General features: G+C 49.0%; 1 protein-coding gene and 6 non-coding genes across 7 annotated transcripts in view; all 7 read left to right on the top strand.

Annotated features, from left to right (window-relative positions):
* Positions 1 to 20,170, top strand: part of LOC146199959 (uncharacterized) — an 83,545-nt gene that overhangs the window by 9,930 nt on the left and 53,445 nt on the right. Inside the window, exon 2 of the mRNA XM_084592245.1 lies at positions 6,667 to 7,079. Coding sequence (XP_084448371.1) covers positions 6,667 to 7,079 — 413 coding nt within the window. The remainder of the gene's footprint in view (positions 1 to 6,666; positions 7,080 to 20,170) is intronic.
* TRNAG-UCC (transfer RNA glycine (anticodon UCC)) lies at positions 204 to 275 on the top strand. The gene has a single exon. It is a non-coding gene; the product is annotated as a tRNA-Gly (tRNA).
* On the top strand, positions 387 to 458 carry TRNAG-UCC (transfer RNA glycine (anticodon UCC)). The gene has a single exon. It is a non-coding gene; the product is annotated as a tRNA-Gly (tRNA).
* On the top strand, positions 5,466 to 5,537 carry TRNAG-UCC (transfer RNA glycine (anticodon UCC)). The gene has a single exon. It is a non-coding gene; the product is annotated as a tRNA-Gly (tRNA).
* TRNAG-UCC (transfer RNA glycine (anticodon UCC)) lies at positions 5,648 to 5,719 on the top strand. The gene has a single exon. It is a non-coding gene; the product is annotated as a tRNA-Gly (tRNA).
* TRNAG-UCC (transfer RNA glycine (anticodon UCC)) lies at positions 10,943 to 11,014 on the top strand. The gene has a single exon. It is a non-coding gene; the product is annotated as a tRNA-Gly (tRNA).
* Positions 16,198 to 16,269, top strand: TRNAG-UCC (transfer RNA glycine (anticodon UCC)). Its single transcript has one exon. It is a non-coding gene; the product is annotated as a tRNA-Gly (tRNA).

The raw sequence follows: 20,170 nt of genomic DNA, 5'->3' as shown, positions 1-20,170 counted from the left end.
CAACCATGTGCTCCTGAGTGGCTGTCAAAGCTGGAACCTTTGACGGTGCTCAAGGAATTTTAACATGACAATGCCTGCCCCTCAGTGGGTGTTAGGGAACGCTAGCTACCTTTGTGTACATATATTATTCCTTTTTTTCCTGTTGTTTTGAGTTCCAGTGCTGTGTATTTGTGTCAAAGCCAGGCAATAAAGAAAAAAAAAAGGCGTCGGTGGTATAGTGGTTAGCATAGCTGCCTTCCAAGCAGTTGACCCGGGTTCGAATACCGGCCGACGCAGCATTTTTACTTTTTTTTGTCACATCACAGCTGGACCTGCAGTCCGAATCGCATAGCTGGTCTGAATGGGCATAGCGGAAAAGCCAACGTCAAATGCGGCGTCTCCGTCCGGCGTCGGTGGTATAGTGGTTAGCATAGCTGCCTTCCAAGCAGTTGACCCGGGTTCGATTCCCGCCCGACGCAGCATTTTTACTTTTTTTTGTCACATCACAGCTGGACCTGCAGTCCGAATCCCACAGCTGGTCTGAATGGGCATAGCGGAAAAGCCAACGTCAAATGCGGCGTCTCCGTCCGGCGTCGGTGGTATAGTGATTCTACTTCCGGCCACCGGCGTGTACGGACGCAGAATGATGAGCTCCGGCGGAGCGGCGATTGCGGCCCAGGCTGGCCGCGGTAACAGGCTTGAGGAAAACGACGACAAGGAATATCAGATTATTTTGCCGCATCTGCCCACCGGACGTGTTGTTTTCAACACAGTTTTTTTGCACGGTGACGTACGAGTGCGACCCTTCAGGGTTGAAGATTTCCGGGACGCCCTGGCCAAGATTGATACGCTCCCAGACGTGGTGGCCTTGGGGGCTTACCAAATAAACCATGTCTGGGCGGTGACTTTGAACAGCACGGAAGCAACCAAGCGGCTGCTAGCATTCAAGGAGCTTCAAGTGAAAGGTCGACGGTGTAACGTCATTGACCCCGAGGACCAACAGGTGAAGCTACGGCTCCACTGGATGTTGCACGGCGTGGCGGATGAGGATATCCGAACAGCTTTTGCGGCGTTCGGTGAGGTGACGGAAGTGACCCGTGAGCGGTGGCGAGTCCAGGGAATGCACGAAAAGGGCTCAACAACGAGAACCGTGCTTCTGAAGTTGAAGCCTGGGATGAAGATAGAAGATCTGCCTCACCAGATAAGAGTAGCAGGGGAGTTGGCCCTTGTTGTGGTGCCTGGGCGGCCCATGCAGTGCCTGCGCTGCCGCGGGACCGGTCATGTGCGCCGGGAATGTAAGATTCCGCGGTGTGCGACGTGTAAGCGGTTTGGCCACTCGGAGGAAGACTGCGTACGAACGTATGCAGTGGCTACTGCACCAACAGCGAGGGCGGACATGACGGAACACCGAATGGACGTCGCAGAGACGGAGGAGGCCGCAAAAGGGGTCGGAGAGGATGAGAGGATGGCAGCAACGACAGGCATGTTAGTGCCCCCGGGGGGTGGCGACGAGATGCTCGGTGGACCAGACAGGGAAGTGGCACTGCCAAGCAACGGACCGTCGGAGAAAGAAACGGTGAGCGATGCTGAGAGCTCAAAAATTGAACTTCCGGAGTCTGCGGGCAGACGGGGGACCCTCGAAGGGAGCAGCGGCCGAGCGACCAACGTCCAGGGCCCTGCGAAGCGTGCCCACGACGGGAGCGCCAGTGAGACGAATGAGGCAGAGGCAGCTAGCAACGACGAGCCGCCGATAAAAACGCCAATAGGGAGGAGGGCGACCTTCAAACCAAGACCGAATGTCTCGACGGACAGGAGAGCTGCCGAAAAGCCGCCCCCGTCACAAGGTCTGCCAGTCCAACCTCATGGCTCTGGCGTCAACGAAAGCGTCTAGCGCCATGCTAGACGTGAAGGGTAAGCACCAAGCTCTTGGCCTCTTTTCACTCTAAGAAAATGGCTTATGTACTGTCACTAAAGGTTGCGACCCTTAACGTGAGAGGTCTAGCAGCAAAAAGGAAGCAGAGCCAGGTCCTGCGCCTTTTAAATGAAAATGACATCGATATACTTGGAGTTCAAGAGACAAAAGTCGAGGGTGAACAAGAGACCGAGAGCATGGTGCAACGTTTCACGTCGCGGTTTTACGCAGTTGTCAGCCATGCAGTCGGTACTACTGCTGGATGCGTCCTGTTTGTGAAGAAGTTGCCGGGTCTTGTATTGCAGTCGCATGCTTCTTTTCCGTCGGGTCGGGGTGTGGTCCTCGATTTTAGTTTTTGCTCGGCTGAGTGGCGTGCTGTTTGTATATATGCACCTACGGTAGTTGATGAGAGGGCTGCTTTGTTTGATTTTGTTGAAGGGTATTTAAACACGGATAAGCAACTTGTCTTTCTGGGGGATTTCAATTGTGTACTGAGCTGCGGTGACAAAACTAGCCTTCGTACATTTAGGGATCGTAGCACAGAGGTGCTTTCGCGCTTGATTGACGAGTTTGCACTGGAAGACGTTGCAGAGTGTCTCACGAGCGATCGACGGGTTCAGTATACGCATTTTCAGGGTGCTAGCCACGCCCGCCTTGACAGAATTTATGTGGCCGCAGAACTGGCTCCAAAATGCCAGGATTATTATGTTTTGGCGGTAACGTACTCAGATCACTGCATGGTTCAGTGTACAATTGGACCAAGAAAGGGAGGTAGCGGTTTTAATTGGGAATTGTGGAAGTTAAATAATAAAGTGCTGAATGACGAGCAATTCACCAGACTAGTAGAAGAAGAAATTGGTAATATTTGTCAGGAGGACACCCACGAACTGGGTCAAGAATGGGAACTGTGTAAGCAACAAATTAAAATCAAAGCTATAGAAAAGGCCAGCTGCATACGGTTTCAAGAAAAACAAAATGAAATGCATTTAAGATCTTTGCTAGATAAATTGTTAGCCCTGGAGTGTAACACGCCAGGGTTATACATGGACGACGTTAGAAAAATAAAACAGACCAACTGAATGACGAAGACCGTTATCGCGGAGCACTGGTGCGTGCGAGAGCGGAAAAATTGGCCATGGATGAGACGCCGACAAAAAGATCGTTGGGAATAACAAAGCAAATGCAAGGCGAAATCACGTGGCAGAGGTAGATTGGGCAGGACGCACAGAAACCGATAACGAAGGAATCGCGGAAGCTTTCCGGGAGTATTATGAAGAGCTATTTTCGTTCCGAGAGGTTAATTTGGACCGTTTTAAAGAATCCTTTCTTGACGCGATGCCAAAAATTGATGACGAACAAAAAGAAAGACTGGAGCAGCCAATAAGCGAAAAAGAAGTGCAGCAGGCAATAGAAAATTTAAACCCTGGGAAATCACCCGGGCCTGATGGCCTGAGTGCGGCTTTTTATAAAGCGTTCAAGCAACAGCTATCTCCTTTGTTGTGTGCCTTATTTAATGAAGCGTATGAGCTGAAGGCACTGCCTGCGTCTTTCGGATCGTCGCACACAATACTTATTCCGAAAACTGACCAACCAGATAAGCTTAGGCAGTTGTCGTCTTACAGGCCCATTGCTCTGACAAACGTTGATTACAAGATTTATATGAAGGTGCTTGCTGGCAGACTACAAACGGTTATATGCGAACTAGTGGGCCCTCACCAAACGTGCGGTATCAAAGGGCGATCCATCTTTCAGAACATTCACAAAGCGAGAAGTGTGCTCGAATGCTGCGATGCAACTCATGCGTGTGTTGCTTTACTGCAGTTGGACTTGGAGAAAGCTTTTGATTGTGTGGCGCATGCTATTCGGTTCAGTATATTAGACCATGTTAATGTCGGCTCTGTTAGTCGAGAGGGAGTGGCCTTGGCGTACCGTAACTGCACTACGAGATTAATTGTCAATAAGTCACTGGGGGCCCCCATCAACGTACGACGTTCGGTGCGCCAAGGTTGCCCCCTCAGCCCTATTTTGTTCGGCATTTATATTGAAACATTGTGTTTAAGCATCCTACAAAACAATGACATTGATGGTTTTCGACTGCAGGAGTCAGAAGTCAAATTGCTGGCTTACGCAGACGACGTTGCGGTTTTTTGTGTGAATAAGGAGAGTATAAAGAGGACAGTGGAGGTGGTAAAACATTTTAGCAAAGTCACAGGGAGTAAAGTTAACTGGGGTAAGTGCCTGGGATTTTGGCACGGAGACTGGCAGCTGACCCCCGACACTTTCGCTAATGTGTCGTGGGTTACAACGCCTGCAAAGTACTTGGGTGTGCCCTTGGAATTTTACAAGGAAAGCGAGCCATACTGGCTAGAGCAGGTCAGAGAAACCCGTGAAAAAGCGGAGAAATGGAAAAGCGCTCAATTATCAATATTTGCAAGAGCCGCAGTTTGTAACCTGTTTTTAATTAGTAAGTTATGGTATGTAATGCAAGTGTTGCATTGCTCCCGTGTAAATGTGCAAAAATTGCATCGAGTTTTTGCGGTGTTTGTTTGGGCCTCGAGTTGGGAGAGGTGCAGTCGGACAAATTTGTTCCGGCAGGTGAAGCATGGAGGGCTTGGTCTGGGTCATTTGTTTGTGCGACAGATTGTCAACCGGTTTATGTTTTTTAGGGATGCCAGTGATCCATTCCTGCGCACAGTGTGTCAACAAAGACTTGGTCGAGCGTTGCCTGATTTCGTACTTTATACGCAATGTATGCCGGGATCTCTTTTTGGATTCTTTAGGGAAATTGTTTTGAGCGTGAAATTCTTAAGCGCACGTTTTTCGAAAGAGTATTTAAGTAATGTTAACAGGAGAACATTATACAAGGATGTTTGTGAAGTGGTGTTCCCGGTGCCCTTGTACCGAGCTTTATACTATGGAGGCACAGGAAGTAATGTATTAAAACGCGTAAAGAAAATGCAAGTTGCTACGGGAGCTAAAACTTTTTTCTTTATGCTACATACCGGTACTTTGAGTGTAAAATCATTTATGGAGGAAAAGGGTATTTTCCTACCGTGGGGGGCCCAATGTCTCATCTGCAAACATCCAGAGACAATAGATCACGTGTTTTTGCATTGCTGGGAAGGGGTATATTTGTGGGATGTTCTGCAAAGGACAATTAAAAAACAGTTGCCACTTGATTCCCATGGCATTAGGTATTTGCCATTGGATAACCACGATGATATGCCGTTAGACCAGGTTATGTTAATGTGCCTCCACAGTATATGGCGCGCACGAATGGCTGGTTATCACTGCGATCCAGATGCACGGCCAGCCCGCATGTATTTCCGTGAAAGTGTGCAGCGATGGCTCGACGTGCTTAAATTGCAACCATGTGCTCCTGAGTGGCTGTCAAAGCTGGAACCTTTGACGGTGCTCAAGGAATTTTAAAATGACAATGCCTGCCCCTCAGTGGGGGATAGGCAACGCGAACTAGCTTTGTGTACATATATTATTCCTTTGTTCCTGTTGTTTTGTTTTCCAGTGCGTTGTATTTGTGTCAAAGTCAGGCAATAAAGAAAAAAAAAAAAAAAAAGCGTCGGTGGTATAGTGGTTAGCATAGCTGCCTTCCAAGCAGTTGACCCGGGTTCGATTCCCGGCCGACGCAGCATTTTTACTTTTTTTGTCACATCACAGCTGGACCTGCAGTCCGAATCGCATAGCTGGTCTGAATGGGCATAGCGGAAAAGCCAACGTCAAATGCGGCGTCTCCGTCCGGCGTCGGTGGTAAAGTGGTTAGCATAGCTGCCTTCCAAGCAGTTGACCCGGGTTCGATTCCCAGCCGACGCAGCATTTTTACTTTTTTTTGTCACATCACAGCTGGACCTGCAGTCCGGATCGCATAGCTGGTCTGAATGGGCATAGCGGAAAAGCCAACGTCAAATGCGGCGTCTCCGTCCGGCGTCGGTGGTATAGTGGTTAGCATAGCTGCCTGCCAAGCAGTTGACCCGGGTTCGGTTCCCGGCCGACGCAGCATTTTTACTTTTTTTTGTCACATCACAGCTGGACTTGCAGTCGTCGTCACACAGCTGGTCTGAATGGGCATAGCGGAAAAGCCAACGTCAAATGCGGTGTCTCCGTGCTGCGTCGGTGGTATAGTGGACTCCACTTCCGGCCACCGTAGCGAACGGACGTGTTATGTTGGGCTCCGTTGGAGCGGGTACAGCGGTCATGTCTGGCCGCGGAAACAGGCTTTTTGGTTCGGACAGTGATTATCAGGTTGTACTGCCAAGTTTGCCTACAGGTCGATTTGTTGAAAATACTGTTTTTTTGCACGGTGACATCAGGGCCCGCCCATACCGGGTGGAAGACTTTCGTGATGCGCTTGCTCCGCTTTCGCTCATGCCGGATGTTATCGCCCTGGGGGCGTACCGCATGAACCACGTCTGGGCCGTGACCTTCAAGGACGCTGACTCGATGAAGAGGATACTTCGCTTTGCAGACCTGCAGGTTAAAGGTGCTCGGTGTCTCGTCATCGATCCTGCTAACCGAGACGTCCGAATGAAGGTACACTGGTTGCTGCACAGTGTACCAGACGAAGACGTGCGGCTCGCCTTTGCTGCTTTCGGGAGGGTGACAGATGTTGCAAAGGAGAAGTGGAGAGCACAGGGCGTGTCGGATAAGGGTTCAACAACAAGACTTGTGACACTCAAGTTGAATCCAGGTGTCAAGCTCGACGACCTTCCGCATCAGGTGAGCGTCAGTGGCGAATTGGCTCTAGTGGTAGTGCCTGGCAGGGCCCCGCTTTGCCTGCGCTGCCAAGGTACAGGTCACATACGGCGTGAGTGCCGCATTCCGCGATGCAGCTCTTGCCGTCGGTTCGGACACGAAGAGAGTCAGTGCACTCGCACATACGCAAGCGTCACCGGTCCCGGCAAAAGCGATGAAGCGTTCGAGCTGTACATGGATGAGGCGGACGCTGAGGAGACTTCGCAAGCAGGAAAAGGACCAGCGGACAAGGAAGTATTGCAGCCTAATCTTCAAGTCCTTGTGCCGCAGAAGCCTAGTGTTCACGCTAGCCCACCGAGCAAACCAATAGTTACCGACCAAGAGGATTCTGCGTTGGGTAACGCGACGAACGACGACGAATCGAACATCGAGGGCGCCGAAGCACCCGCAATGGACGTTACTCAGGGAGCAGCTGGCGTCGGTGCCGGTATACTTCCCGGAAAGCGGCCGCGTGACCAGAAAGATACCGAGAGTGAGCGACTGGACGGCAGTGGCAGCGGGGAGCCGCCACCAAAAACAACCGGGAGGAGACGGCCGGCCGTCAAATCGCGGCCGAACCCGAACGTCCCATCCGAGTCAAGGCAGGCGGTGAAACCGCCTCCATAATCCTTTGGCCTGTGTGGCCAGGTGGACTCAGTAAAGACGGTGCTGGCTGTGATCTGTACGGCGCCTGCAAAAGACTGGATTGGGGAACGCTGCATGGAGGCTTTATGCACTGTGAGTTTAGTGTTTTGTTACCCGCCACGAACTCTTATTAGCGGGGCTTTTGTTACTAAACATGGCGGTTAATCTCGATGTAACACTTCGTCTAGCATCTTTAAATGTCCGGGGTTTGGGAGCAAGAAGACGACAAAGTCAGCTGCGACGCCTAATTCTTGAAAATGACCTTGACCTAATCGCTATCCAAGAAACTAAGATTGAAAGCGAAGAGCTAACTGATCGTATGGCGTCGTCCTTTTCTTCTTTGTATGACGTATGCGTCTGCCATTCCGTCGGCGCGTCGGGTGGCTGCGTTTTATTTATTCGTAAAAGTTTAGGCATCAATGTTGCTTCCGTTGTGGCTTCCCAATGCGGTCGCCTTCTTGTTGTTGACTTTTCGTTTTCAAATTATAGTTATCGTGTTGTCTGTGTTTATGCTCCGAACGCGGTGAGCGAGCGCAGAACATTTTTCGAAAGTCTCGAAATGCATCTTAGGTGCGACAAGGTAGTAATATTGATAGGAGACTTCAACTGTGTTTGTTTCGCTCAGGACCGCGCAAAAAATTTGCCAGTGAGGGATAAGAGTGCTCAGCTGCTGCACTCTTTAATTAATGAGTGTAATCTCGAAGACGTTGGCTATTTGTTCTCTTACGACGCACACCCTAAATACACGCATTTTCAAAGGGATAGCCACGCCAGATTAGATCGCATTTATGTCTCTGTTGAACTGGCTTCATTGTGCACAGAGTATGACGTTAAGCCCGTAAGCTTCAGTGACCATTGCTTAGTAATTGGAACATTTGGCAGGAAACAGCGGAGGTCACGATTTAACTGGCACCTGTGGAAATTTAACGTGAAGCTTTTAGAGGACGACAGTTTTGTAAGAGAGACAACGAAAGAACTCGATAAATTACTTTCGACGCAGGCCGAAAGCTATATAGTTGAGTGGGAGGAGCTAAAGCAGAGAGTAAAGCTTTTAGCTATCAAAACTGCAAGCGCAATTCGATATGAGGAAAAAAGAAAAGAGAAAGAAATGCACGAGGAGCTTGAGTTTTTGCTTAGCATGGATAGCATCCAGCCGGGAAGATATGCAGAAGAAATAAAAGCCTTGAAACGACAACTTGAAAACATTGACACTGAAAAGTATAAGGCAGCAGTGATAAGAGCAAGGTCGGAAAAATTTTGGGCGGGGGAGACGCCAACTAAGCGAGCGCTGTCAGATGAGAAACGGCACGCGTATCAAAAGGAAATACGGCAAATTGACAACCGAGGTGCTGTAACTAGTGACCCTGCTACTATCAAAAATACCTTTATAGAACACTACAATGAATTGCTTGGCCGTAAACGCGAAGTCAAAAATGGCTTTCAGGCAGAATTTTTGCGCCAAATGCCAAAGCTCGATGAGGATGTTAAAACGCGTCTAGAACGACCCATAAGTTTGACAGAAATAGAAAGTGCGATAGACGACCTTCCAATGGGAAAGTCGCCAGGACCTGATGGGCTTGGCGCTGCTTTCTACAAAGCATTTAAAGATTACACAGCCCAGATTTTGCTTAAAGTGCTAGATGAGTCATACGAACGTAAGCAGGTCCCACCTTCGTTTTCTACCTCGCACATTGTTTTGATTCCGAAGTATGATGAGCCAGGAAAACGCCTGTTGGTGGGTTCTTATCGGCCGATAAGCCTCACCAACGTGGATTACAAAATATACATGAAAGTGCTGGCGAAAAGGCTTCAAAGTGTAATACCGAGTCTGGTTGGGCCACACCAGACGTGCGGCATTAAAGGTCGAAGCATCGCAACTAATGTGCACGTGGTACGAACTGTTTTGGAGTGTTGTGACGCGATTGGATCTCGAGTGGCAATGATACAGCTGGATCTCGCCAAAGCATTCGATCGCGTTTCGCACGATGCCTTGTTCGAAGTATTGACACACTTAAACATAGGGCGAGTGATTGAGGAAGGTGTTCGAATGGTGTATGCGAACTGCACGACACGGATAATTGTGAATGGAGAGCTCACTGACAGCATCCGTGTGCTGTCGTCAGTGAGGCAAGGCTGCCCCCTGTCACCCCTACTGTTCGCGGCCTACCTCGAGCCTCTCTGCCGGTCTATCATAAACAATGAACGTATAACTGGTTTTATGCTGCAGTCAGCACAGGTCAAAATGCTGGCATATGCAGATGACATCGCTGTATTCTGTTCAAGCAGAGAAAGCATTCAAGAAGTTACTGCCCTTGTTGAAAAATTCTGCCGACAGACAGGCTGTGAAGTAAATTGGGAAAAAAGTGCCGGTTTCTGGCATGGAGACTGGGATGTTACGCCTGAATACTTTTCTCGTTTGCAATGGTCAAAATTGCCGACCCAGTATTTAGGCGTGCCGCTTGAATCGTACCAAGATCCCACCCCATTCTGGGCTGGCCAAGCAGAGAGAGCGAGAGAGAAAGCTGGTTCATGGCAGGGCAAGCCGTTGTCAATGTTCTCACGCGCTTATGTGTGCAATGTTTTCCTTGTGGCAAAGATATGGTACGTAATGAATGTGCTTTCGGCGACGCGTGTTAGCATTCAAAAAATTCATCGTGTCTTTGCCGTTTTCATGTGGTCATCAACATGGGAAAAGTGCAGCAGAACCAACCTCTTTCTGCCTGTTAAGGCGGGGGGCTTGGGCCTTGTGCATCTCTTTTTGCGACAGGTTGTCTCGCGTTTTTTTTTCCTTCGTGATCAAAACGACAAATTCTTGAGGACGGTCATGCAAGTACGACTGTGTAAAATGCTTCCAGAATACGTTGTCTGTTCTGGTGAGAATATGAGTGGCGCTTTAAAAGGGTACATGCGCGAAGTTGTCTTGTCTTTCAGAATGTTGCATGCGCGTTTTTCAATGGAATACTTGAGCAAAGTGTGTAAGAAGAAGCTGTACAAAGATCTTCTGGATGTGATGATACCGTTGCCGATTTACCGTGCACCACACCGTGGAGGCCCCGGACAGGATGTCTTAAAGCGTGTGAAAAAGATGCCAGTTAGGCCTTCAGTTAAAACGTTCTTCTTTAAGCTACATTCCAACACATTACCTGTTAAAACCTGGTTACATGAAAGAGGCTTATTCGTTCCCTGGACAACAGACTGTCTCCTTTGCAAAAAACCAGAGACAATCGAGCACGTCTTTCTGGATTGCTGGGACCCAGTCTTTCACTGGGATGTTCTCCAGAGAACACTAAAGAAAGACCTTCCGTTAGATCCGTATGGCATACGGTTCCTTCCAGTCGAGAGTGAGGGTATTCCTTTGGATTTAGTCATGGTCCTGAGCCTCCACAGCCTGTGGAAAACAAGGATGCAGGTGCAACATGCAGATGTCAACACGCGTTCTGTACGCGAGAACTTTATCGAGAGTGTGCTGCTCCTTAGAGAAACGTATCGGGTGCTTTCTGATCCACCTGACTGGATCAGTGTGCTTGATGAACTGGCTGTCCTCAAAAAATTTTAAACCTTTCGTGACAGCCGAAGTCTGGTTGTTGCGCGTTTTACCATTATCGTGGATCTTTTTTGAATTGATGTGAACTCAAAACAGGCAATAAAGAAAAAAAAAAAGCGTCGGTGGTATAGTGGTTAGCATAGCTGCCTTCCAAGCAGTTGACCCTGGTTCGATTCCCGGCCGACGCAGCGTTTTTTACTTTTTTTGTCACATCACAGCTGGGCCTGCAGTCCGCATCGCACAGCTGGTCTGAATGGGCATAGCGGAAAAGCCAACGTCAAATGCGGCGTCTCCGTCCGGCGTCGGTGGTATTCCATTCTACTTCCGGCCACCGGCGTGTACGGACGCAGAATCATGAGCTCCGGCGGAGCGGCGATTGCGGCCCAGGCTGGCCGCGGTAACAGGCTTAACGGAATCGATGATAAGGAATATCAGCTCATTTTGCCGCATCTGCCCACCGGACGTGTTGTTTTCAACACAGTTTTTTTGCACGGAGACGTACGAGTGCGACCCTTCAGGGTTGAATATTTCCGGGACGCCCTGGCCAAGACTGGTACGCTCCCAGACGTGGTGGCCTTGGGGGCTTACCAAATAAACCATGTCTGGGCGGTGACTTTGAGCAGCACTGAAGCAACCAAGCGGCTGGTAGCCTTCAAGGAGCTCCAAGTGAAAGGTCGACGGTGCATCGTCATTGACCCGGAGGACCAACAGGTGAAGCTACGGCTCCACTGGATGTTGAATGGCGTGGCGGATGAGGACATCCGAACTGCTTTTGCGGCTTTCGGTGAGGTGAACGAAGTGACCCGTGAGCGGTGGCGAGTCCAGGGCGTGCACGAAAAGGGCTCCACAACGAGAGCCGTACTCCTGAAGTTGAAGCCCGGGATGAGGATAGAAGACCTGCCTCACCAGATAAGAGTAGCAGGGGAGTTGGCCCTTGTTGTGGTGCCTGGGCGGCCAATGCAGTGCCTGCGCTGCCGCGGGACCGGTCATGTGCGCCGGGAAGGTAAAATTCCGCGGTGTTCGACATGTAAGCGTTTTGGCCACTCCGAGGAAGATTGCGTACGAACGTATGCAGTGGCCACTGCACCGACAGCGAGGGCGGACATGACGGAGCACCAAATGGATGTCGCAGAGACAGAAGAGGCCGCAAAGGGGGTCGGAGAAGCTGAAAAGCTAACAGCAACGACAGGCATGTTAGTGCCCCCGGGGGGCGGTGACGAGGTACTCAGTAGGCCAGACAAGGAAGTCAGGCTACCGAACAACGGACCGTCAGAGGAAGAAAGTGTGAGCGATGCCGAGAGCTCAAAAACTGAACTTCCGGAGTCTGCGGGCCGACAGGAAACCCTTGAAAAGAGCAGCGGCCGAGCGACCAACGTCCAAGGCCCTGCGAAGCGTGCCCACGACGAGAGCACAAGTGAGACAAGCCAGGCAGAGGCAGCTAGCAACGACGAGCCGCCGATAAAAACGCCAATAGGGAGGACGGCGACCTTCAAACCAAGACCGAATGTCTCGGCGGACAGGAGAGCTGCCGAAAAGCCGCCCCTGTCACAAGGTCTGCCAGTCCAACCTCATGGCTCTGGCGCCAACGAAAGCGTCTAGCGCCATGCTAGACGTGAGAGGTAAGCACCATGCTCTTGGCCTCTTTTCACTCTAAGAAAATGGCTTATGAACTGTCACTAAAGACTGCGACCCTTAACGTGAGAGGTCTAGCAGCGAAAAGGAAGCAGAGCCAAGTCCTGCGCCTTTTAAATGAAAATGACATCGATATACTTGGAGTTCAAGAGACAAAAGTCGAGGGTGAACAAGAGACCGAGAGCATGGTGCAACGTTTCACGTCGCGGTTTTACGCAGTTGTCAGCCATGCAGTCGGTACTTCTGCTGGATGCGTCCTGTTTGTGAAGAAGTTGCCGGGTCTTGTAGTGCAGTCGCATGCTTCTTTTCCGTCGGGTCGGGGCGTGGTCCTTGATTTTAGTTTTTGCTCGGCTGAGTGGCGGGCTGTTTGTATATATGCACCTACGATAGTTGATGAGAGGGCTGCTTTCCTTGATTTTGTTGAAGAGTATTTAAACACGGATAAGCAACTTGTCTTACTAGGAGATTTCAATTGTGTACTGAGGTTCGGTGACAAAACTGGCCTTCGTACATTTAGGGATCGTAGCACAGAGGATCTTTCGCGCTTGATTGACGAGTTTGCACTGGAAGACGTTGCAGAGTGTCTCACGAGCGAGCGACGGGTTCAGTATACGCATTTTCAGGGTGCTAGCCACGCCCGCCTTGACAGAATTTATGTGGCCGCAGAACTGGCTCCAAAATGCCAGGATTATCATGTTTTGGCGGTAACGTACTCAGATCACTGCATGGTTCAGTGTACAATTGGACCAAGAAAGGGAGGTAGCGGTTTTAATTGGGAATTGTGGAAGTTAAATAATAAACTGCTGAATGACGAGCAGTTCACCAGACTAGTAGAAGAAGAAATTGGTAATATTTGTCAGGAGGACACCCACGAACTGGGTCAAGAATGGGAACTGTGTAAGCAACAAATTAAAATCAAAGCTATAGAAAAGGCCAGCTGCATACGGTTTCAAGAAAAACAAAATGAAATGCATTTAAGATCTTTGCCAGATAAATTGTTAGCCCTGGAGTGTAACACGCCAGGGTTATACATGGACGACGTTAGAAAAATAAAACAAAGACTTCAACTGAATGACGAAGACCGTTATCGCGGAGCACTGGTACGTGCGAGAGCGGAAAAAATGGCCATGGATGAGACGCCGACAAAAAGATCGTTGGGAATAGAAAAAGCAAATGGAAGGCGAAATCATGTGGCAGAGGTAGATTGGGCAGGACGCACAGAAACCGATAACGAAGGAATCGCGAAAGCTTTCCGGGAGTATTATGAAGAGCTATTTTCGTCCCGAGAGGTTAATTTGGACCGTTTTAAAGAATCCTTTCTTGACGCGATGCCAAAAATTGATGACGAACAAAAAGAAAAACTGGAGCGGCCAATAAGCGAAAAAGAAGTGCAGCAGGCAATAGAAAATTTAAACCCTGGGAAATCACCCGGGCCTGATGGCCTGAGTGCGGCTTTTTATAAAGCGTTCAAGCAACAGCTATCTCCTTTGTTGTGTGCCTTATTTAATGAAGCGTATGAGCTGAGGGCACTGCCTGCGTCTTTCGGATCGTCGCACACTGTACTTATTCCGAAAACTGACCAACCAGATAAGCTTAGGCAGTTGTCGTCTTACAGGCCCATTGCTCTGACAAACGTTGATTACAAGATTTATATGAAGGTGCTTGCTGGCAGACTACAAACGGTTATATGCGAACTAGTGGGCCCTCACCAAACGTGCGGTATCAAATGGCGATCCATCTTTCAGAACATTCACAAAGCGAGAAGTGTGCTCGAATGCTGCGATGTAACTCATGCGTGTGTTGCTTTACTGCAGTTGGACTTGGAGAAAGCTTTTGATTGTGTGGCGCATACTATTCTGTTCAGTATATTAGACCATGTTAATGTCGGCTCTGTTATTCGAGAGGGAGTGGCCTTGGCGTACCGTAACTGCACTACGAGATTAATTGTCAATAAGTCACTGGGGGCCCCCATCAACGTACGACGTTCGGTGCGCCAAGGTTGCCCCCTCAGCCCTCTTTTGTTCGGCATTTATATTGAAACATTGTGTTTAAGCATCCTACAAAACAATGACATTGATGGCTTTCGACTGCAGGAGTCAGAAGTCAAATTGCTGGCTTACGCAGACGACGTTGCGGTTTTTTGTGTGAATAAGGAGAGTATAAAGAGGACAGTGGATGTGGTAAAACATTTTAGCAAAGTCACAGGGAGTAAAGTTAACTGGGGTAAGTGCCTGGGATTTTGGCACGGAGAATGGCAGCTGACCCCCGACACTTTCGCTAATGTGTCGTGGGTTACAACGCCTGCAAAGTACTTGGGTGTGCCCTTGGAATTTTACAAGGAAAGCGAGCCATACTGGCTAGAGCAGGTCAGAGAAACCCGTGAAAAAGCGGAGAAATGGAAAAGCGCTCAATTATCAATATTTGCAAGAGCCGCAGTTTGTAACCTGTTTTTAATTAGTAAGTTATGGTATGTAATGCAAGTGTTGCATTGCTCCCGTGTAAATGTGCAAAAATTGCATCGAGTTTTTGCGGTGTTTGTTTGGACCTCGAGTTGGGAGAGGTGCAGTCGGACAAATTTGTTCCGGCAGGTGAAGCATGGGGGGCTTGGTCTGGGTCATTTTTTGTGCGACAGATTGTCAACCGGTTTATGTTTTTTTAGGGATGCCAGTGATCCATTCCTGCGCACAGTGTGTCAACAAAGACTTGGTCGAGCGTTGCCTGATTTCGTAGTTTATACGCAATGTATGCCGGGATCTCTTTTTGGATTCTTTAGGGAAATTGTTTTGAGCGTGAAATTCTTAAGCGCACGTTTTTCGAAAGAGTATGTAAGTAATGTTAACAGGAGAACATTATACAAGGATGTTTGTGAAGTGGTGTTCCCGGTGCCCCTGTACCGAGCTTTATACTATGGAGGCACAGGAAGTAATGTATTAAAACGCGTAAAGAAAATGCAAGTTGCTACGGGAGCTAAAACTTTTTTCTTTATGCTACATACCGGTACTTTGAGTGTAAAATCATTTATGGAGGAAAAGGTATTTTCCTACCGTGGGGGGCCCAATGTCTCATCTGCAAACAGCCAGAGACAATAGATCACGTGTTTTTGCATTGCTGGGAGGGGGTATATTTGTGGGATGTTCTGCAAAGGACAATTAAAAAACAGTTGCCACTTGATTCCCATGGCATTAGGTATTTGCCATTGGAAAACCACGATGATATGCCGTTAGACCAGGTTATGTTAATGTGCCTCCACAGTATATGGCGCGCACGAATGGCTGGTTATCACTGCGATCCAGATGCACGGCCAGCCCGCATGTATTTCCGTGAAAGTGTGCAGCGATGGCTCGACGTGCTTAAATTGCAACCATGTGCTCCTGAGTGGCTGTCAAAGCTGGAACCTTTGACGGTGCTCAAGGAATTTTAAAATGACAATGCCTGCCTCTCAGTGAAGGATAGGCAACGCGAACTAGCTTTGTGTACATATATTATTCCTTTGTTCCTGTTGTTTTGTTTTCCAGTGCGTTGTATTTGTGTCAAAGTCAGGCAATAAAGAAAAAAAAAAGTCGGTGGTATAGTGGTTAGCATAGCAGCCTTCCAAGCAGTTGACCCGGGTTCGATTCCCGGCCGACGCAGCATTTTTACTTTTTTTGTCACATCACAGCTGGACCTGCAGTCCGCATCGCACAGCTGGTCTGAATGGGCATAGCGGAAAAGCCAACGTCAAATGCGGCGTCTCTGTCCGGCGTCGGTGGTATAGTGGTTAGCATAGCTGCCTTCCAAGCAGTTGACCCGGGTTCGATTCCCGGCCGACGCAGCATTTTTACTTTTTTTGTCACATCACAGCTGTACCTGCAGTCCGCATCGCACAGCTGGTCTGAATGGGCATAGCGGAAAAGCTAACGTCAAATGCGGTGTCTCCGTCCGGCGTCGGTGGTATTCCATTCTACTTCCGGCCACCGGCGTGTACGGACGCAGAATCATGAGCTCCGGCGGAGCGGCGATTGCGGCCCAGGCTGGCCGCGGTAACAGGCTTGACGAAAACGATGACAAGGAATATCAGATAATTTTGCCGTATCTGCCCACCGGACGTGTTGTTTTAAACACAGTTTTTTTTGCACGGTGACGTACGAGTGCGACCCTTCAGGGTTGAAGATTTCCGGGACGCCCTGGCAAAGATTGGTACGCTCCCAGACGTGGTGGCCTCGGGGGCTTACCAAATAAACCATGTCTAGGCGGTGACCTTGAGCAGCACTGAAGCAACCAAGCGGGTGCTAGCCTTCAAGGAGCTTCAAGTGAAAGGCCGACGGTGTATCATCATTGACCCGGAGGATCCACAGGTGAAGCTACGGCTCCTCTGGATGTTGCAAGGCGTGGCTGATGAGGATATCCGAACTGCTTTTGCGGCTTTAGGTGAGGTGACCGAAGTGACCCGTGAGCGGTGGCGAATCTAAGGCGTTCACGAAAAGGGTTCAAGAACGAGAACCGTGCTCCTGAAGTTGAAGCCCGGGATGAAGATAGACGACCTACCTCACCAGATAAGAGTAGCAGGGGAGTTGGCCCTTATTGTGGTGCCTGGGCGGCCAATGCAGTGCCTGCGCTGCCGCGGGACCGGTCATGTGCGCCGGGAATGTAAGATTCCGCGGTGTTCGACATGTAAGCGTTTTGGCCACTCCGAGGAAGATTGCGTACGAACGTATGCAGTGGCTACTGCATCAACAGCGAGGGCGGACATGAAGGAGCACCAAATGGTGGTCGCAGAGAGAGAAGAGGCCGCAAAAGGGGTCGGAGATGCTGAAAAGCTAGCAGCAACGACAGGCATGTTAGTGCCCCCGGGGGGTAGTGACCAGATACTCGGTAGGCCAGAGAAGGAAGTCACATATACCAAACAACGGACCGTCAGAGGAAGAAAGGGTGAGCGATGCCGAGAGCTCAAAAATTGAACTTCCGGAGTCTGCGGGCAGACAGGAAACCCTCGAAAAGAGCAGCGGCCGAGCGACCAACGTCCAAGGCCCTGCGAAGCGTGCCCACGACGACAGCACCAGTGAGACAAACGAGGCAGAGGAAGCTAGCAACGACGAGCCGCCGATAAATACGCCAATAGGGAGGAGGGCGACCTTCAAACCAAGACCGAATATCTCGACGGACAGGAGAGCTGCCGAAAAGCCGCCCTTGTCACAAGGCCTGCCAGTCCAACCTCATGGCTCTGGCGTCAACGAAAGCGTCTAGCGCCATGCTAGACGTGAAAGGTAAGCACCATGCTCTTGGCCTCTTTTCAATCTAAGAAAATGGCTTATGTACTGTCACTAAAGATTGCGACCCTTAACGTGAGAGGTCTAGCAGCGAAAAGGAAGCAGAGCTAAGTCCTGCGCCTTTTAAATGAAAATGACATCGATATACTTGGAGTTCAAGAGACAAAAGTCGAGGGTGACCAAGAGACCGAGAGCATGGTGCAACGTTTCACGTTGCGGTTTTACGCAGCTGTCAGTCATGCAGTCGGTACTTCTGCTGGATGCTTCCTGTTTGTGAAGAAGTTGCCGGGTCTTGTAGTGCAGTCGCATGCTTCTTTTCCGTCGGGTCGGGGTGTGGTCCTCGATGTTATTTTTTGCTCGGCTGAGTGGCGTGCTGTTTGTATATATGCACCTACGGTAGTTGATGAGAGGACTGCTTTGTTTGATTTTGTTCAAGAGTATTTAAACACGGATAAGCAACTTGACTTTCTGGGAGATTTCAATTGTGTACTGAGCTCTGGTGACAAAACTAGCCATCGTACATTTAAGGATCGTAGCACAGAGGTACTTTCGCGCTTGATTGACGAGTTTGCACTGGAAGACGTTGTAGAGTGTCTCACGAGCGAGCGACGGGTTCAGTATACTCATTTTCAGGGTACTAGCCACGCCCGCCTTGACAGGATTTATGTGTCCGCAGAACTGGCTCCAAAATGCCAGGATTATTATGTTTTGGCGGTAACGTACTCAGATCACCGCATGTTTCAGTGTACAATTGGAACAAGAAAGGGAGGTAGCGGTTTTAATTGGGAATTGTGGAAGTTAAATAATAAACTGCTGAATGACGAGCAATTCTCCAGACTAGTAGAAGAAGAAATTGGTAAGATTTGTCAGGAGGACACCCACGAACTGGGTCAAGAATGGGAACTGTGTAAGCAACAAATTAAAATCAAAGCTATAGAAAAGGCCAGCTGCATACGGTTTCAAGGAAAACCAAATGGAATGCATTTAAAACCTTTGCTAGATAAATTGTTAGCCGTGGAGTGTAACACGCCAGGGTTATACATGGACGACGTTAGAAAAATAAAACAAAGACTTCAACTGAATGACGAAGACCGTTATTGCGGAGCACTGGTGCGTGCGAGAGCGGAAAAATTGGCCATGGATGAGACGCCGACAAAAAGATTGTTGGGAATAGAAAAAGCAAATGCAAGGCGAAATCACGTGGCAGAGGTAGATTGGGCAGGACGCACAGAAACTGATAACTAAAGAACCGCGAAAGCTTTCTGGGAGTATTATGAAGATCTATTTTCGTCCCGAGCGGTTTATTTGGACCGTTTTAAAGAATCCTTTCTTGACGCGATGCCAAAAATTGATGACGAACAAAAAGAAAGACTGGAGCGGCCAATAAGCGAAAAAGAAGTGCAGCAGGCAATAGAAAATTTAAACCCAGGGAAATCACCCGGGCCTGATGGCCTGAGTGCGGATTTTTATAAAGCGTTCAAGGAACAGCTATCTCCTTTGTTGTGTGCCTTATTTAATGAAGCGTATGAACTGAAGGCACTGCCTGCGTCTTTCGGATCGTCGCACACAGTACTTATTCCGAAAACTGACCAACCAGATAAGCTTAGGCAGTTGTCGTCTTACAGGCCCATTGCTCTGACAAACGTTGATTACAAGATTTATATGAAGGTGCTTGCTGGCAGACTACAAACGGTTATATGCGAACTAGTGGGCCCTCTAACTATCCTACCGCCTACTTCTACCGCGCACTCAGTAACGATATCTCTGAAATTATTGTTCCTTGCCTCTAGGGTAATGTCGCCATCCTCAGTTAGAGCTGAATACCTATTCTCTAGCGAGATCCTGAACTCTTCTGCCCTCCCCCTCACCGCTAATTTGTTGATGGGTTTCTTTCTTACTAATCTGTTGCGTTCCTTCTTCAGATTTAGGCTAATTCGGGACCTCACCATCCTGTGGTCACTGCATCGCACTTTCCCGATTACCTCTACATCCTGCACAATGGCGGGGGTTGAACACATTATGAACTCGATTTCATTTTTAGTCTCTCCGTTAGGACTTTTCCATGTCCATTTCCGGTTCTTCCGTTTGCTGAAGAAGGTATTCATGATTCGTAAGTTACTGCGCTCTGCAAACTCAACTAGTAACTCCCCCCTGCTATTCCTAGAACCAATGCCATGGTCACCTACTGCCTTGTCTCCTGCCTGTTTTTTCCCTACCTTGGCATTGAAGTCGCCCATTAGTACAGTATACTGTGTCTTTACTTTTCACATTGCCGATTCTACATCTTCATAGAAGCTTTCAACTGCCTGGTCGTCATAACTACATGTAGGTGCATAGGCCTGTACAACCTTCAGTTTATACCGCTTATTAAGCCTAATTACGATGCCTGCAACCCTCTCATTAATACTATAGAATTCATCTATATTACCCGCTATATACTTATTGACAAGGAAACCTACTCCTAGT

The sequence above is a fragment of the Amblyomma maculatum genome, chromosome 2, assembly GCF_055883805.1.
Source record: "Amblyomma maculatum isolate TAMU_Amacu chromosome 2, ASM5588380v1, whole genome shotgun sequence".
NCBI classification, from domain to species: domain Eukaryota; kingdom Metazoa; phylum Arthropoda; class Arachnida; order Ixodida; family Ixodidae; genus Amblyomma; species Amblyomma maculatum.
This window is presented reverse-complemented; position numbering and strand designations above follow the sequence as displayed.